This window comes from Fusarium solani (genome assembly GCF_023522795.1).
Source record: "Fusarium solani strain SB1 chromosome Unknown bctg00000005, whole genome shotgun sequence".
Taxonomy (NCBI): Eukaryota; Fungi; Ascomycota; class Sordariomycetes; order Hypocreales; family Nectriaceae; genus Fusarium; species Fusarium solani.
Window position 1 is genome coordinate 3,196,951 of NW_027072153.1, and position 17,781 is coordinate 3,214,731.

The 17,781-nt window shown below is 51.0% G+C and overlaps 6 protein-coding genes across 6 annotated transcripts; 3 read left to right on the forward strand and 3 right to left on the reverse strand.

The window, feature by feature from the left end:
- Positions 1-25: 25 nt before the first annotated feature.
- MRS44_009478 (uncharacterized protein) lies at positions 26-1,160 on the forward strand (the record flags this gene model as incomplete). Its single annotated transcript, XM_046279059.2, has 4 exons — positions 26-84; positions 132-488; positions 537-896; positions 947-1,160. The coding sequence occupies 4 exons, from the start codon at positions 26-28 to the stop codon at positions 1,158-1,160; spliced, it is 990 nt and encodes a 329-aa protein (XP_046125294.2).
- A 354-nt stretch (positions 1,161-1,514) lies between these two features.
- Positions 1,515-5,340, reverse strand: MRS44_009479 (uncharacterized protein; the record flags this gene model as incomplete). Its single annotated transcript, XM_046277729.2, has 3 exons — positions 1,515-3,405; positions 3,453-4,275; positions 4,332-5,340. 3 exons carry the CDS (start codon positions 5,338-5,340, stop codon positions 1,515-1,517), a joined length of 3,723 nt encoding a protein of 1,240 aa, XP_046125293.2.
- An 891-nt stretch (positions 5,341-6,231) lies between these two features.
- On the forward strand, positions 6,232-8,742 carry MRS44_009480 (uncharacterized protein; the record flags this gene model as incomplete). The annotated part of the gene is made up of 5 exons (XM_065621305.1): positions 6,232-6,395; positions 6,606-6,982; positions 7,031-7,567; positions 7,616-8,006; positions 8,055-8,742. The coding sequence occupies 5 exons, from the start codon at positions 6,232-6,234 to the stop codon at positions 8,740-8,742; spliced, it is 2,157 nt and encodes a 718-aa protein (XP_065477377.1).
- A 409-nt stretch (positions 8,743-9,151) lies between these two features.
- On the forward strand, positions 9,152-10,353 carry MRS44_009481 (uncharacterized protein; the record flags this gene model as incomplete). The annotated part of the gene is made up of 4 exons (XM_046267885.2): positions 9,152-9,173; positions 9,220-9,319; positions 9,374-9,541; positions 9,594-10,353. The coding sequence occupies 4 exons, from the start codon at positions 9,152-9,154 to the stop codon at positions 10,351-10,353; spliced, it is 1,050 nt and encodes a 349-aa protein (XP_046125291.2).
- A 347-nt stretch (positions 10,354-10,700) lies between these two features.
- Positions 10,701-13,322, reverse strand: MRS44_009482 (uncharacterized protein; the record flags this gene model as incomplete). Its single annotated transcript, XM_046271691.2, has 3 exons — positions 10,701-10,812; positions 10,859-11,771; positions 11,822-13,322. The coding sequence occupies 3 exons, from the start codon at positions 13,320-13,322 to the stop codon at positions 10,701-10,703; spliced, it is 2,526 nt and encodes an 841-aa protein (XP_046125290.2).
- A 1,538-nt stretch (positions 13,323-14,860) lies between these two features.
- On the reverse strand, positions 14,861-16,384 carry MRS44_009483 (uncharacterized protein; the record flags this gene model as incomplete). The annotated part of the gene is made up of 1 exon (XM_046277728.2): positions 14,861-16,384. One exon carries the CDS (start codon positions 16,382-16,384, stop codon positions 14,861-14,863), a length of 1,524 nt encoding a protein of 507 aa, XP_046125289.1.
- Positions 16,385-17,781: the final 1,397 nt, after the last annotated feature.

The window sequence follows — 17,781 nt, forward strand, 5'->3', positions numbered from 1 at the left end:
CCAAAACTCACTTCAACTTGACAACATGACTAATCACTGGACTCAAGAGTCAATCTTTGACTCGTACAACATCTTTGAAGAGACGTGAGAAACACCCTCAGACATTCTCAGCTGCAACTAACAGCTTGAAGCTTCAAGGTCGTCTCCTCACATGAGATTAAAACTGCTGTTTTGATTCCCAAGAACCTCAAGCCTGGTTCCCACCCTATCATCTATCACCTCCACGGCGGGTTTCTCGTCACCGGGTACGGCTTGTTCCCTGCCTTCTTCCCAAAGTGGGTTGACAAGCTGGCTCTCAAGCACTCGGCTATCATTTTGTCCCCTGATCATCGTCTCTTGCCCTCTGAAAATGGCGTGGCCGATGTGCTAGAGGATCTTGAAGACTGCTGGCAGTGGACAAAGTTGAACCTACCCGGAATCCTGGAGACCAAGGCTCCCGGTCACCTTCTTGACTTTTCGCAGACACTGCTTGCTGGTGGCTCAGCTGGGTAAGACTTCAATAGTCACATTTATTTATTGGCTAATCTCTATTGTAGGGGCTACTGCGCGACAGAGCTCGCTCTCTCGCACCCCGACGATTTTCGAGCCCTAGCCATCGTATATCCCCTTCTGGATCCCAGGGACAAGGTTTACGTCGAGGGCCCAGGGCCCGATGAGCCTACGATTCTACGGGCAGACCTGAAGGACATGCCATCTAAGGAAGAGACTCTGGCTTGGATCGAGGAGACCCGCAAGGAGCCCCATTCCAAAGACAACCTCGACAGGATTCCCTTCCCAATTGCGGCTTGCCATTCGGGCATCTTTGCGTCGGACATTTTTGACAACAAAGGTCTGAACAGGAGGGAATTCTTTCCACTGGATCGAATCGAGGCTGGCGACAGGCTGCCTCCAAAGATGTGAGACATGGACTTCTTTATGAGCCAACTCTGAGCTAATAGAAACACAGGTGGTTGATGCATGGAGATGACGATGCAACTGTGCCCATCAGGGGAACTTATAAGTTTATCAATCTCGTACGCGAGACGCTTCCAAAGACTACTCTGAGATTTGACGTCTGCCCTGGGCAAGATCATGCATTTGACTTCGACGAAAGTACTTGGGAGTCATTCGCGTCAGAGGCGCTGAACTTTGTCACTGAGGGTTGGCTCACCCAGGGTTGAGGTTCTCATGGGCCATGACAGGAAAGATAGGAAAGTAGCAGCTAAAGACAAGATTTGTTCGGTAGACATTTGGACTCGAAATACACTCTGACTTTATACTTGTGTGATGCTTGTAAGAAACAGAGAGTGTTGAGATTGAATAAAGCACCGCACTATTTGTATCTCATCAGCCAAGCCTTATCTCATAACGTTCTAATAACGCATTCGTGAAAAAGGATTGATGAATATCTTGGCAGGTACTTTATGCCTGGGTAATAAGAAGTTGATGAAATACCATGAAGTTCCGTCGAGAGTCACGAGTAAGGGTAATTATGATTATCTGCAATGATGACAAGAAAGCCATCAACCACCACATCAACAGACCCAGTCATTGATAGCTGACGGCATCAAATAACAATAGGAAATGTCGTCACCCAAAAGTTCCTCAATCATGAAGTCTACCCGAATTCGACGGCCTTGTCTAATAAATTCTAGCGGCGTTATCCCACTGAGAGAGTCCAGACTGGGATCAGCGCCCGCTCTCAAAAGAAATCGGGTTATGTCTGCTCGCCCGAGCCGTTCGGCTTCCAGTAATGGAGACCAGCCTGTAACTCCAGTTCCGTTGGGGTTAGCTTTGTTGTCAAGCAGTATTTGGCACATTTCGAAATTCTCCTCAGCCGCCGATTCCCCAGGTTGATCGATATTAGAGTTAAACCGGGGATTGGAATCGTTGTTCCGGTTACGCAAGGATCTGGTTTTCTCGTGATCGCTTTTGACTGCGAAAAGTAATGCCGTCTTTCCATTTAAACCCCTTCCCTCAGTGTCGCAACCCTTCTGAAGAAGAGACTTGACCAAGCTGATGTGGTCATTCCTGACCGCTTCAGTAAGCGCCGTCCGCTGTTTAAAGTCCTTCGCCTCGATATCAACGCCCCAATCGAGTAAAACCCGCACGACTTCGATATGACCTTTTCCAACCGCTTGAAGCAGCGGCGTCCGGCCAAGATCATCTCTGGTTTCCGCTTTCGCGTTCTTCTGGAGCAAATACTCTACTGTGGTAGCCTGGCCATTTTCAGCCACCAAGCTCAGCGGCGTCATGTCATCAGTGTCTTTTTCTTCGATGTCAGCGCCTCCTTCAAGGAGAATCTCCGAGATAGCGTGATCTCCGCCCAGGACAGCCAACGCCAGAGGGGTCCTGCCATAGGCGTCTCTCCTCTCGGTATCGGCCTTATTGTCTAGAAGGCATCGGACAACCTCGTTGTGGCCCTCCTCTGCAGCATAGACAAGTGGTGTTTGGTCAAATAGATCGCCTGTGTCGACGTGCGCGCCAGCTTTTAGCAGACACATCGCTACGTCAACATGGCCTTTCTCGGCTGCATAAGACAGCGGGGCCCGACCCTGGCAGTCTTTGGCGTTCACCTGGTGGCTGCCAAGCAGAGCAGTGACTAAGGGTTCCACGCCGCATTTTGCGGCGAGATGGAGGCTCGTGAACCCTTCTGGGAAGCTCCTATCCCAAGAAATTGGATTTCCATGGGGTAAGCCGCCATAGGAGAAGGCTTGGATAGAAGATCTCCACTTCTTCTCACTACCAAGCAGGCGGGTCAGGAGTGAGTTGGTCCCAAGGTCCACGATGTCAGAGACATAAGGACCGGAGGACTTGAGATGATCGCCCCAGTGGCGACTCCCATAACCATAGAGTCTATTTGACTCACCCCTTTCCAGGTACTGGTTGTGGTCATTGCAAGGCCCTGCTTCAAAAGTGTCGAACGAAATGTAGGTGAGTAATTTCAACGTGATGTCGCGTTGCGCAGTAGCCTTTGCTCTCTCAGCCGCTTCGACAGCTGCAAGCCCCCTGATACTTGGCTCCTCTAGCCAGCCGAAGTTGGAATCCAGGTACTCTCGTGCCGTGTGATGAAGCAGCTGAATAACCTCGTCGTTTCCGATAGTCACCAGGCCTTTACATGCCCCGACTATGGACTTGGTAGTACTGAAGTCGCCACTATCAAGGCTGGAAGTATTGATCTTGATGGCCAGAGCCTCTCGAAGTTCTGGTACAGTTATTGGTCTCATTGCACAGACAAGCCATATCAGAGTCGCCTTGGCAAGTGAGCAATATTCCTCTGGCTGGTTGTCGATCCGCTGAGTCGTTTTTAGGTAAATCTCTCGATATGCAGCCAGGCCTCTAGGCAGCATTTCGATGCTTTCTCTCATCCGATTGGGAGATGTCATTTCCAAGACATAGTCCATATGAAATCGAGCCAGAAGAAATCTAGAAATGTTTAATCAAGGCCGTGAAGAAGGGACTGTTCAACTCACATTCCATCAGAAACCTTCATAATCTTCTCCTTTACTGTCTCCCTGAGCGCTGCTTTCGCCTCTGCTGCGTACTCTCCAAGTTCATCCTTCATGACGTCGTGCTGAGCGATACGCTTCTCTAGATACCAGCTCACATCCTCGTCCGACGCACGAATATCAAGAGATGAGTACTGGTCAAACATGGCCTCGATCCTCTTGTCTGGTCGAGAAGTCACAAGCACGTTGGCTTTGACCTCTTGTTGCATTCTGGATATCTCGGGCAAGAGATTTGATAGGTCTTCGCTTTCATCAAGCGCGTCGATCACGACATAGACGCGTGAGAAGAGCAATGCAGTGTCTATCAGGGCATCGGTGAACTCTCGGGCCGAGACCGAGCCTAGCTGCCTGCCTTGGTTTTTCGAATGGAAACGTTGCACGCATTCTGGCATGTTCGGGCTTGCTTCGATCAACTGCCTGAGTAGACTTGCAAGGATGTGAACCGCCTTCTGCTGATCCCGTTTTCCAGCATCGCAGTACGCGTAGACAACGACAGTCTTCTCGGGTGCCGTACGCGTGAGGTGGTCAATGACAAGGGAAGCCATCACGGTCTTCCCAGCTCCAGGTAGTCCTTGGCAAAGCAATGTTTTCTCGGTCTCTGTGATCCATTCGTTAAATTGAGGTGAGTCTAGAAGCCATCTGCCCGTCCCGGAGTCGCATTTCGCAAAGTGATCGTCTTGCGGGTGTCGCCAGCCCTCCTGCCCCAGCCAGTCTAGAACCTTTTGCTGATGATTACCCTGTCTCAGTTTGTCGACATGTTCCTCTACCTCTCCTAGCTTCCCTTCCACTGCGAAAAAAAATGTTTAGAAAGTCCATAGAAGTGCCGGACACCTCTTTACGTACCGTTCTTGAGCGTCTTCATAAGATCCTGGGCCGTCCCAGCCGCCTTCACTTCTTGTCCAGTGACATTGGCGAGAACGGCCTTGCCATAGGCTGCTGCAGCCGCCGCTGCATATCGGTGCCAATCATCGTTTTTGTGTGTATCTGCGTAATCGCATATCCCTCTGATGACCAGGCATGGGATCTGGTCCACGATGCCAGCTGCCTCCATCTCGAAGCAAATCGCGTCCTCATTGCCCCGACGTAGGCGGCGACGATCCTTGGGGTTCTTCACAACCCCGCCTCCAGACAGGATGAGACCTAGATGAACTAATGACTGGTTGATCTCGTCCCGTGTCCTACGGGAAACAATACCCTCTTCACCTGCAGCCTCACACTCACTACAGTCTCCTTCTGCATTGACGTGATGAAAGCCATCCTTGAAGAGGATATCATCTTTGCTTAGCCGTTTGTAGCGGCTATCTTTCTCGCCAATGTCTTTCAGAGTGACGGAATGCGGACTGCAGCCCATCTCCTCCTCAAGCTCCTCCAGGCGGTGACATGCGTTTATCAGGACCGATGGAGGCTTGTTCAAGCAACCCTTGAGGACAAATGACTCATCTTGTTCGTATTTTCCAAAATCATACTGGAGGACCCCAGGGTGGCTGCCGCCAGGAATTCCGACGACGACATCGCCTAGCCGGATATCCTTCGTTCGACTTGGTATGCCGCCTGCGATCCCGATCATCAGGGCGAATCGGATGCTTGGAAACTGCTGAACAATGTTGGCAGCGCATACTGCAGCATTTACAGGCCCCATCTGTGTTCCTCTGGCGAGAACGACCATGTGATCCCCTATGCGGCCGTAAGAGTAGCGTGGCACGTCCGGACCGGCGATCACTGGGTAGCTTGTCAATTGCTCCTGCAAGATAAACTTGACGGCGTTGAGTTCGATAGTAAGAGCGTAGAATATGGCCACCGTTATGTCTTCGGGTTGGACAACCCTCACTTCCAGCGGAGGTAGTTGACTCATGGTATCCCTAATGTTCCCGAAGCGCGGGACAATGTCCGGGAACCAATAATCTCTGTAGTCTGGCACGTGGTAAAAGGTCGATAGAAGGTCTCTTTCTCGACAGAGAATCAAGACGTACAACGCTGCATTTCGGTAGGTATGGAAAGAAGAACGACTTTCGCGGAGAGCGGGGGAAATGAGGCCTCTTCTGCGAGGGCGGCTCGTGGCTCGAGCGGATTGGTAGAGATGTTGCACATTGGCATCGAAGAAAAGGATTTCCGAAACAACCCGATCACCCCGATATGAGGCACTTACTGAATAAACCAATATGAGGCACTACGCTTACCCGCCGTATGTTTTTTTAGTAATGCCGGGGCTTGGGTTAATGATCTGGTAGAGTTGTTAACTACTGCAATTTATGAATACCTAGATGCGATGACGTTTGAGAGAAGCGAACTAAACTTTCCTCGAGTAGGTATCTATTCCAGAATCGAGAAGCAAAGTGTATTCGCGGCCTCCCTTGATATACCTAGATATCTATTGTCATGCCAACAACACTCACCGGAGAACCTTTGCACTAAGAGTAGTCCCATATCATCTCCCATGTTCCTTTCATGCACAAGTCCCGGCAGAATTTCCTCCCTTTAGCATGTATCATTATAGTGATCCTTGGCTCAGATTTGGACCACGATCTCGTTTTTCGGCTCCCGTATGCTCACTGAAATACGAAACACCTGGCCAAAAGGAATTATGCATAAGAGACTATTTTTATGGTAGTAACCACGTCGAGCATTTGCGCATCAGTTGTTGGATCAGGATAGTGGAGACAGCAAGCTAACCTACAGCAGGAAAGCGTCATTCCACGGAACGTGACCATCCGCTTATGTTATCATCTTCCCCACCTCCTTACCTATGCTCACTCCACCAGCGGAGCATCGTGATCCTTTTCCAAGTTCCCTCATCCAACACGGCACGTCATCCTCCGCTTTCAGGGGTCGAGCACTTGAGCAATGGCGACCGTCCACAGGCGATCTCAGCGGACGTCTAATGCCTGTGACTTTTGCAGAAAGAGAAAAGTACGTACAGTTACTAATCCCTGACTGCCCCATCTGTCTCGCTAGAGCAATGCCAACTGATTGACGCTAGCTGGGATGCGACAATGCAAAGCCCAAATGTGAAAATTGTCAAGGAAGAGTGATTGAGTGCACGTACACCAAGAGGACCAAACAAGCTAGGTAAGAATATTCCCAATGCGGATTGGTACATCCGTTGACACTACTTTCAAGACCCTCCAACGCTCGCATCCATAGTCTTGAAGAGGAGAACGCTCAACTTCGCGAGTTGCTCCGACTACAAAGCGTAAGCCTGAACCGTGATCAGTCCTCAAACTCTTCTCAACCTCCCTTGGGCGATTCGACTTTCGCCCCAGACCACCAAGATTCCGCTTCCGACACAATCCACGTGTCAGAGACCGTTGATGGACCTCACCCCGACGTGTCTTTGTCTCATTCCACAACTCCAAATGAAGCAAATCAAACTCCCTTCCATGGTCCTTCAAGTGTTGTCTTCGAGCCAGAGACCCCTAGGCCTACCGTAGGCGCTACAGTTGACACGTCCAATCTTGGCGTGAAGAATCAACTTTTGGCCGAAACAACGAGGCAGCGTATGTTATTTGAGGTTAATATGTGATTATCGCTAATTGGAATCATAGGCCAGTATGAGGTCATTAACTTCAAGGCGGGAAAGCTCGACTTTGGGGGCATAGATCCTGCCCTCGGCATGGAGCTCCTTTCAAATTTCTGGAACCGCCAACACTACGCAGGTTCCATCGTTTATCGACCGGGCTTTATGAGAGACATGATCTGCAAAGGCCCATACTACTCAGATTTATTACTCAACGCCATATTATTTGCAGGCTCAAAGTATTCAGACGACCCAGCAGCGCGAAGCAACGCCGGTGACAAGAACTCAGCAGGGCGGCCCTTTCGCGCCAAGTTTGAGGAGATTCTGCAGGGTTCACAAGTATTGTTCAAGAGCCGAGTAACTACCATCCAGGGTCTTCTTATTGTTGCTGACGCTCTCTTTTCTTGGTGTGATGAGACGAGTCTATCGTGGCATTATATGGGTCTTGCGATCAGCATGATTGTCGATCTTGGGATTCACGTTGACGGTGTGGGGAGGGCAAGGCCAGAAAGTTGCACCCCGGAAGATGTAGAAGTGCATCGGAGAGTGTTTTGGGCAGCTTTCGGTGGGTACCTGCAACTTCCAAGGATGCGACGCTGCTAACTTGTGAAAGCCTTGGACAAAGTGCAGTCGATATATCAAGGCCGTCCTGCACGACTACGAGAAGCCGATAACCGTGTGCCAATTCAGTTTCTTGACGAGTATGAAGAACTCGAAGAGTTCAACACCAACACGTACTCAGAACACCTGACACAGATGGGTTGTCCAACATACAGCGTCTCGACCTTTAAGCAGCTGTGCAAACTCAGCATCATCATGGATCGAATTTTGTGCAACCTCTACTCAGAAAAGAGTTGTTATAGGGACCCTCAAGAACTTTTCGATGCTTCGAATGCCCTTCATGCTGAGTTGAAGCGCTGGAGGAGTGAGATGCCGGCCCACCTGCTTGTGCATCTGAACAACCCCGGCAATTCAACAATCCTCCCCCACACCCTATCATTACTGTAAGATGGCCTCCACGGCACAATTGGAAAGCTTACTAACAGGTTAAGGGCCATGTACAACTCTCTAGTCATCCTGTTGCATCGACCCTTCGTTTCCGACGGCCATCTCCAGTCTGTCTCAGCGTCTGCAGCCCGCGATGCATTTTCCCACTGCGCAGTAGCAGCACTTGAGATCCACCACATGCTCCAGGTCTACAGACAGCACTTTTGCCTCAAATCGGTCCCCTACTTCGTTTCGTACGCGACATACGTAAGCGCCACAATTCACGTCCGCATGGCTGCGCAGAGAGGTCCTGAGTCAGGGGCCCACAAGTACCTTCGAAGCTGCCTGGAGATTCTGGGGGAGCATCAGGCTAAGTGTTTTGCTCCGAGACGGACAATGAGGGTTTTGCTTGCGATTATGGATCGGTTGAACGTTCATGTTGGGGACTTTTCGGCTCTCGCCACTTCAAGTTGTCAAGCCGAAGTGGTAGCTCGGCCTGTTGAAGCAACCTTTAGCCAACCAACACGTCAGGCTTCGAACCCTAAGGAACAGCTACCAAATGGCCATCAGGGCGACTTCGATCTTGTTTTAACCGACTTGGATATGGATGAGATCATGAAGACCTTCAATCTTGCCCCAGAAGCCCAACCTGTCTCCATGAACGAGGATCTCGCCACGGAAAGATTCCTTCCGAGCCAAGACACACTCCCCCTTTCCGATGTATTATTCGGCTTTGATTTCAACACAATTTAGCAACCTCAACAAAAGGCACACCTAAAAATAAGATCGCATATTCTGTCGCAGTCTAATCATCCCTTGAACCCATCGTCAGCCCCGTCCCCACGCGACCAGGGTCTAGCTGACAGGGGTCGAATTTCTTGGCATTTCTATTATCCTAATTGGGAATGGCCTCATCCTGTGTTAGTGATCCTGTTGCCGTTCAGGAGTCGCATATGACGTGTTGCCATGGCCATTTCGGGTTGCGAGCTGTTGCATTTTTGTCTTTAAAATGAGACTTTCCGACGCCTTTTTTGAGATTTTCTTCAATCTTTGTTGCAGAGCAGACACTGCGATAGAAAGGCCTTGACAATTTCCCCTTGGATCCACTGACTGCCGTCCACCGTTCCCTCACAAGACATTTCATTTGTCACTCGATTTCAAGATGGCTGGTGCTGGAGAGCCTGGTAAGAACCGCAATCTCTATTCTAGGGTTTCTTCTAACAGGTATAGTCCCCTACAGTCTGTACGTGTACGCTCCCAACAAAGGAGCCCCCATCTTCTTCACCATTGCCTACGCCATCTCAGCCATCTTTCATATCTGGCAATGCCAGTAAGTACATCATCTCCAAACCCTTCAAGTCCAACATCTGATATCCGCTATCAGTCGCTACAAGGCCTGGAAGCTCGTCGGTCTACACTGCATCTGCGGTGTCATGTTCACGGCTGGCTATGCAATGCGCGAATACGGCGCCTACAACTACTTGTACAAGACGACGACCAAGCTGCCTTTGGCCATTTTCATCACTAGCCAGGTCTGCATTTACGTGTGCCCGTGAGTTAGTCCACCCTCCAAGTCCAAACCTCTCAACTAACAGGCACTCCAGCCCCCTTCTTGAACTCGCCAACTATCACGTCCTCGGCCGAATCTTTTACTACGTGCCCTACTGCGCGCCCATTGCTCCAGGCAAAGTTCTTGCCACTTTTGGTGGTCTTATGGGCCTCGTTGAGCTTCTCAACTCTTTGGGGGTGTCTCTATCCGCCAACACGTCGTCAACCCCCGAGAAGCAGGCCCTTGGTAGTCACTTGACCATCGCCGCCATCTCGCTCCAGCTCATCATCATCGTCATCTTTGTATACCTCGTCTATCTATTCCAGCGCCGATGCGCCAATGCCAACGTCCAAGCTACGGCTGCCAAGACGCTGTTGACTACCTTGTACATGAGTATGGCGCTCATCCTCGTCCGTTGCATCTACCGGTTAGTGGAGCACACCGGAAATACGAAGGTGGACATTGACGACGTCGACTCCCTCATGACACTCAGTCCCATTCTACGATATGAAGTCTTCTTCTACATGTTCGAAGCGGTCCTTATGCTCATCAACTCAATCCTCTGGAACGTCTGGCACCCCGGCCGCTTCCTGCCCAAGGACTACCACATCTACCTCTCCCAAGATGGCACCGAAGTCGAAGGAGAAGAGAATTCAGATGACCGGCCCCTGCTGGCCAAGGCGGGAAATATCTTAACCTTTGGCATCTTTTGGCGCAAGAAGGAACAGGCTCAGCGGTTTCACCAACTCGGCGAATATCCAGGTGCTCACCAACAGGAAGGTTCCAGACAATGTGTGCCCGAGGAGTCCAACTAACCGTGCTTTAGTCTCAGATTTGGCGAGATTAGTTAGTTGTTGGCAGGTCACAGTGACAGTGGCTTGCGGAACAAGAGAAGGGGGGATTTCGATCCATGGTGGGTTTTGGTGAGCAATTTGTGTGATCCCATTCATCACTACTCACCATGAATAAGGGGAATAGGTAGCATTATGTTGAGGAGATGATACTGTAGAGAAGCAAAAACGTGTGGAGGGATTGGAATAGGAGGGTTATCAGGACTGATATAATAATACATTTCCTTTGTTTGGGTATCATTCTAGGTTTAGAACATATCTCAGTCTCCAGTAGATGTACAAAGATGGAGGCTTGCACAAATAAAACCAAATCATTCATCAAGAACCTGGCTTGGACTTGCTTCATCCAACAGACCGACGTCCTTCTTGAACTGCTCCAGCCAGTTGGGGTTATCGGCTGGTGTCTGATTCCATGGATCGCCACTACAAAAGTTAGCAACTAGAGATAGACAGGTGCAAATACACTCACTCGTCAAACATTATCCATCGCGCCTGGTGCTGAAGCTCCTCATCTGTGGGAACATGGCTTTTGGGGTTCCGCGTGGACATGGTGCTCATGACAAATCGCGTCAACTCGCGGCCAAGCCGTCGGTAGCAGTTGGCATCGAAGAGATGATATGACGCCGGTACCTCGATGCCGCTTGTCTTTAGCTTTTCCGTTGGGCTGTCTGCCATTGCCCACCCCTCCGTGGGACTCAGCTGCTCCGTGCTGACAGGTAGTGGCTCGATGCTTGGAACTAGGTCAGCAACAATTGGTGGCCCACCACCTGCGTCTAGTGCTGTCGATGAGATGGTCTCTTCAGCCAAGCCCGCTCTTTGACGAAACGGAATAAGCCATTTAGTTGATCCAAGGATCAACCCAGTCAAGAAGTTGACAAACATGACCGATGGATGCGGCGACGACTCATTCATGGCCTGAACGACGGCACATGCCTCCCTCTGTAGCTCATCATCTTCAACCTTGAGAGACAACAGCTTGGGAATCTCCGTGTGCCGCTGCAACCTCTCCTCCATAGGACATGCTTGAAAGATGTCATCCTTGCCGTTAATCCTCAGTGCCGTGATTCTAGACTTGGCGGCGCTCTTCATCGGCCGTATCCGCGCTTGCTTGACGACCTCTTCGGAGGACATGAGCAAGTCTCGCAGCCACGAGGGTTCTGGTATCGCTGACTCCTTGGATAATATCTCGGCGCCAAAAATTATGCAGCAGCTTTCGTATAATAGTTCCTCGTCTGGGGGTGGAGAATGCCTTGCGTTGGTGTAGTAGGCGTTGAAGTACTCCAACTCCACCTTGATGAGCTCGAATGCGCTCGCCGGTGATCCGGTTAGGCCTTGTTGAGTTGTAAACGGCCAAGGTGAGTTTCTCTCGTAATGAATGAGATCTATTGACAGTTAGCAACCAGATACAAGGGTGATGAGAGAGATTGCTCACACGGCGGCATCGAGTTCTCAACCATGTCAAGCATTTGACTCTCAAACCCCCAATCCCCCTTCCAATTCACCATTGTCTGTCCTGCCTTGAAGTGCTCAGCCAGATGGTCAACGCGGTCTGACCAAAACTTCATGACCATTCCGCAAAAGCCGCAGCGTGACTTTATTTCCTCACTCGCTTCCTTCCACGAGTCCATGGGCCACTTCTGGTACTGTGCGTTGTGGACCAACTTGAGATGTTGTTGCAGGTGGTCTTTTCGGTAAAACATCCTCTCTTCCAGCGCCCGGCCATGGCAGGCTCCAAAGTTGTGGCTCTGCAGGTGGTTCATGTCAGGACTGACAAGTCCGCAGTAGACACACACAGTCTCGGACTTTTCGTTCAACACGGTTGGACCCGACGGTGCACACTCCCATCGCTCGAGTGACAGATGCAGCGACTTTTCGTGACGCTTCCAACTCCACTTTGTCTTGAACGTCTCTGTGCAAAATGTGCACTGGTAAGGATGGCAGCTGTCAGAGACGACGGGTCGCTCGGCGGGCACGCGACGTCTCTTGCGCTTGATGGCTTTTCGAATTCGGTCGAGGGATCTGAGAGAGGTTCCGGATGTGTGTGAGTATGCGGAGCTGGATTGAGAAGCGTTCGTGCTAGCGGATGAGCTGCTCCGTAGAGATCTCCCGGGATCCGAATCTCCTGAGAATGCACGATCAGGACTATACGTCGTCGATGGAAGGCCACGCATCGCCTGTGCAATGGCCGATGCAGTCGCGGGTTCGTGTTCGGGGGGCGAGTTCTGCCATCGCTGAAGAGGATCCATGTTCTCGAAGGAGGCCAAGTTATTAATGGACACTGGGGTTGACGATCGTACAAGAGGGGTAGGTGGTCGGTCAGGCTGGTTCTTTAATCGACGGCGGGCGTTAGCTAGCCAAGTAGTAATCTGCTGTCTATTGAGACCAGTCTTTCTTTGCAAGGCTTCGACGTCGGCTGGTCCGGGGTACGGCTTCTGGATATTCGTAGCAAGCCATGATTTCAAGACTCTAATGGACTCCGAAGAGAAGCGTTTCCCGATCTTGGGAGGTGGCCTCTTGTTAGTGTTTGGTAGCAATGGTTCCTGAGTCGCTTCCGTACTGTCGAGGGGCCAAGGGAGAGACTCTATTGGCCTGGTATCTTGTAGCTGAAGACCGGATTGGAAGCCGTTCAGTTGATTGGCTTCTTGACCGAAGAAGCCGTTTCCGAGGTTCTTCATCGGCTTGGGGTGATGGATCTGACCAGAGACGAGTGGTTCCCGAGGATCCGGACCAGGCTGGACGGATTCCTTTGAAGTCGGTGCAGGTTGTAGAGAGCCATGATGTATCAATGATCTCGTCGGAAAGGTTTCGCCAATGTCAATGTCGTCGAGGTCGATATCCAGAAATCGAGTCGCATCAGGATCGTCAAGATACTCGGTAAAAGACTCATTCAGCCCTGCAAACACTTGCTCTCGTTCATCCCTAGGCGAGTCCATACCTTCTCCAAAACTGAAGATGTCGAAGCAAAGTTTCTGCCGCCGAAGTTCGGAGCATTATCATGGTCAAGAGTTGGAGTCATGGTCCAGAACTGTAGAGTGGAGGGCGTGGACGAGGGCCCCACAAAAATCTTGTCGATTTCACCTTGTCATTGATAGCGTGTCATTGGATGGTCTAGATTTCTTACAAATGCCCATTCGGCATTTGTATGTAACTTATGCGAGTCATATGATCTTTTGCGGGGTTTCTCATCCCAAAGCATGCATGAAGCGAATCACCGCGAGTTTCGAGATAGGTGATGATAGATAATCAAGCTAGCCAGGCATGCCTTTCGTCCGAGCCAAGATCCTGGTACCAATTCTATTCTTATCGTTTGTGCTTCTATAAGACAAGTCTAGAAGAAGTATATAGACCACATTAAGGCAGAGTCAGTTGAGACTGACTGGGCTCAGCATCCCAGTTCCACTTGAGGTTGCTCTATTCTCGCAATTGAGTCAACTATGAACTTCGGCATGCCTGCTTCCCCTTATTAATCTCCCAAGTACCGTCAACAAAAGACATAGAAGTCATGTGAGATGAGCTTGGTTCTCTTCCTTCATCGAATTTCTCAAATAGAGCGAGTATCGGTTCCATACACTCCGGCCGTGAGAAGTCGGAGATATTTCATCATTGCAAGTCCCTATAAGCGAGCACAGTCAAGTACAGCATGCGGCCGATTAATGTTGTGACTTGAGTTGAGCACAATGTCGCGGCTACAAGCGCTCCATTTCTCACCCGAGACATGTTTCGCAACGTCGACCACTCACGATACACTGTTGAGATTCGTTTAACCTCGAGCCACCTGATGACGCTTTCCTATATACCTCTGCATATAGCCGTCATGAATCCCTAGCCTCGTATGATTCCGTAACCCTTTAACCTTATGACCTAGTTCATTCGACAATGCCAGCACTTAAAGCATGATGCATGTCTCTACAAGCCAGCCCTCAGTGGGCATGGAGCACTTGCATGTATTCAGCAGCTTTGTGAAGCCAATGTAAGAGACGTGTTCAGTATGTCCTTCTGGCAATCGAAGGCGGTTGACCATCTGCATTTGGACACAAGAATGCAGAGGCGTCGATCGCAAACAGCCAAGCAAGCCACAATCTTACAACTGTCTCAGATAGACTCGGGTTCGTCAAAGTCAATTTCTCCTTCCGGAGGTGAACCATTGCACGACTTTGTGGTGCTAGAGCTACACAGCGGTGCTCTCATCTTCCATAGTCATCATCTCACCTGATTGTCGTCTCACTTCAGGTATAACTCAAATTGAAATTAACCAGTACGATTCATTTTTCTATCTGGTTGAATCGTCTAGTTACCCCCAAAGGTATACCAATGACCCTTAGGAGATGTCGCCGTGAAAGACGGCTGCTTTGCTCTGCGGCGTGCAGATGTTGAAAAAGCATGCTATTATCCAGCAATTACGCCCGCAGTAATCCAAACAAATAAAAAAACATGACCGTTAAATCATTAAAATCCAGATGTTAAATCTCTTTCACTCCAACTCATAAGTCGTCAGCACAGCAGCGTGGTCAGAGAACCACTCGTTGTACTTGGTGTCAGGGATCGGCAAGGGTTTTCCGACAACCACCGTGTGCGAGTCCGTCACCTTGAGGCTCTTGCCCTTGTGCAGGATAAAGTCGATTCTATCCTGGGGCTCCCGGCGGTTGGCGTTGTTCCAGATGGTGACGGGGGACCAGGTTGTGCCTTGGACCTTGACCGGGTCAGGGTTGGCGACTCGGAAGGAGTCGATGAGACCTGCCTCCTCAGGGAGGACAGAGGTTGGCCAGCGGACGTTGGAGTAGCCGCAGTTCTTCTCCTTGAGACCGTCGACCCAGTCGAGGTGAGAAGGAGCGTTGAAGTCACCGACGAGGAACACGGGAGTCTCGTCAGCCTGGTCGAGGTGGTTCTTCATGCCGCGGAGGGTAGCCTCCATCTGAGGTGTGCGACCAGACTGAGCCTCTCGCTGGATAACCTTGTCGGGGCTCATGTGGCTAAAGCAGGTGTCATAAGGTCCATAAGGAGTGTACCCCAGGTGAGCGACGTAAAAGTTGAGCTGTTGTCGGTCACCGTCGAGAGCGATCCTCACACCTCCAGAACGGCTGGGTCTGCTGATGACACCGTACTCCTCCTCAATGGGGTACTTGCTGAGAATGCCGACATCGCCGCCGCTGGACCATCCCCACCAGCCCAGAGCATTGGCGAGACGAGGGATGTGACGGCCCCACTGATCCTCCTGGATACCGATGATATCGGCGCCGGAAGATGCCATGAAGCGGACCTGCTTGTCGTGGTAGTTGGTGACTCCGGTGCCACCGTTCCACATGTTCAAGGACATGACCTTGAGTTCCTTAATCAGAGGCTCACCCTCGGGGACCACAGGAACAGTAAAGACACCAATGGCGGCAGAGTCGGTACCAGTCGCGCGAATGGTGACAACGGCATCCTTGGCCGTACCAGTAGGTGTACCAGCAAGGACGCCGCCTTCGGTGATCTTTAACCAGCTGCCGTATCCTTGGGTGGAGAAAGTGACATGGTTGCCGCCCTTGACGAGGCCACTAAGCCGATACGTGTACCTATCGCCGACACGCGCTTTGGGCAGGGTGACGTCAGAGACGATAAACGCGACATCCCCACCAGTCTCGCGGGGCTTGACCACCTCGAGAGGCTCAGAAAGCGACTGGTAGCCGCCGCGGGCGAGGAAGAAGGCCGTGTAGTTGCCGGGTTCGAGGCTAGAGGCGGACAGCTGAACGGTTCCCTGGGACTTGGGCGTCCACTTCCACAGTATGGAGTTGGATGAACCCTTCTCGCCATCGACGGGGCCTCCACCGGCGCTGTAGTAGAGACCGACCCAGTTGGAGCTGTCGGGTTGGGAGGTGGAGTACCGGAAGGTGAAGAGATCCTCGCCCTCAATCAGCGAGAGGGATCCCGAGGCATCCGCAGACTGTGCCTGCACGGAAGGGAAGATGGTGATCCATAGAGCGGAGGTGACCGCTATCAGCGGTGATGCGAATCTCATTGCGGTGTTTTTCCAGGCCGCGCGTCAGAGTTTGAGGTTTAGAGTAAGCGTAGTGGTCACACAGCTCCTCGGAAGCGCAGGAATTGTCGACAAGGCCTGTGAGAGAAGAGACACTTTCAGCAGAAGCGAGGAGGAATGTGGTATGGTGATATAGTGGAAAAAAAAAAGAGAGAGAAAGACAGAGTGAGATAGCGTTCGGTGGTGTCGCCAAGTCCGGTTGCAGGTGACGGCAGAAGGCTCCACTCTCCCGGAAGAACCAATACTCGGCGCCGCTCAAGCCACGCCGTGAAGCTCGCGTCGATAAGATCTGCAACACTAGTCACCAGCTACAGGCGGTAGATGAAACCTCGGAGCAGGGCACGTTCCCGAGGGCCCTTGTTCGAGAGGTGTCCGGGGGGGTTGAGCGGTCAGAAGACGTGGTGACACAGTCTCAACGGTTTCTTTTGTGGGGGGGTTCTTTTGCTAGTCACACGCTCGACTGATGCCTTGCAGATTGAGGTTCAAGCCACAGAGGTTCAAGCTTTTAAGCATGTGCGGGAGAAACACGTCTATCGAGCTGCTGCAGATCATGGCTTTTTGTTGATCGTGGGGGTAGAGACCATCTGCCGGGTCTCCACACCCTCAATAACAGCATCGGCCGCTATAAGCATCTTATCGGACTATGGGTGGTCATGGGTTCTGCGATTTGGGGGTCTCGTAGGGCCGAGATAGATGAAAAGTGCCCTTCGATGTGTTTTCGTACGCAAAGCGAAGATGTCTTGTCGCTCCGGTCGTCCGTAACTTGAGACCAGACCTATAACACGTCTCATAATTTCGTCCATCTCCGACATGATCTCAAGTCTAGCATGTCCTGTGCGCCTCCGATTCTCGTGATGGTGTGATTCTATTCCGTTAACGGCTACCAACCCAAAAACCAATCACCCTTTACTGCCCGAGCCACGGCCACATATCGCATCCCATGATTGGATCTTATGGTTTGTTCAGATAAACAACTCGAATATCCACAGCTCCAACCGTTGATCGCCTTGGCCCCATCTTATCAATCCAACGTCTGTGGGGAAGCCCACTGTCGAGGTCACCTAGGAAATCTTTCGACCTGCCTTTTTCGGCTGTCTCACAGCGAAAACCTGTGTTGCATGAGGTTGGATACAACATTGCCAGCAACATGTCTCTCACCGTCGGTCGATAGTAGCTGTGGGAATACTACAATAGAGACAAGTTTAGTCCCATGATCCCGGCATATGGTCTGTTGGTGTTTATGGAATTCGCTCATAGTTCTCGGTGTCCTTGAAGGGAAAGGCTTGCTTTTAAAAGAATCGGAATCTATACCTCTATGACGAGATACAAAGATGGCACACTGTTACACAAAGCAACAAGCAACGTGTTTTTCTGCATAG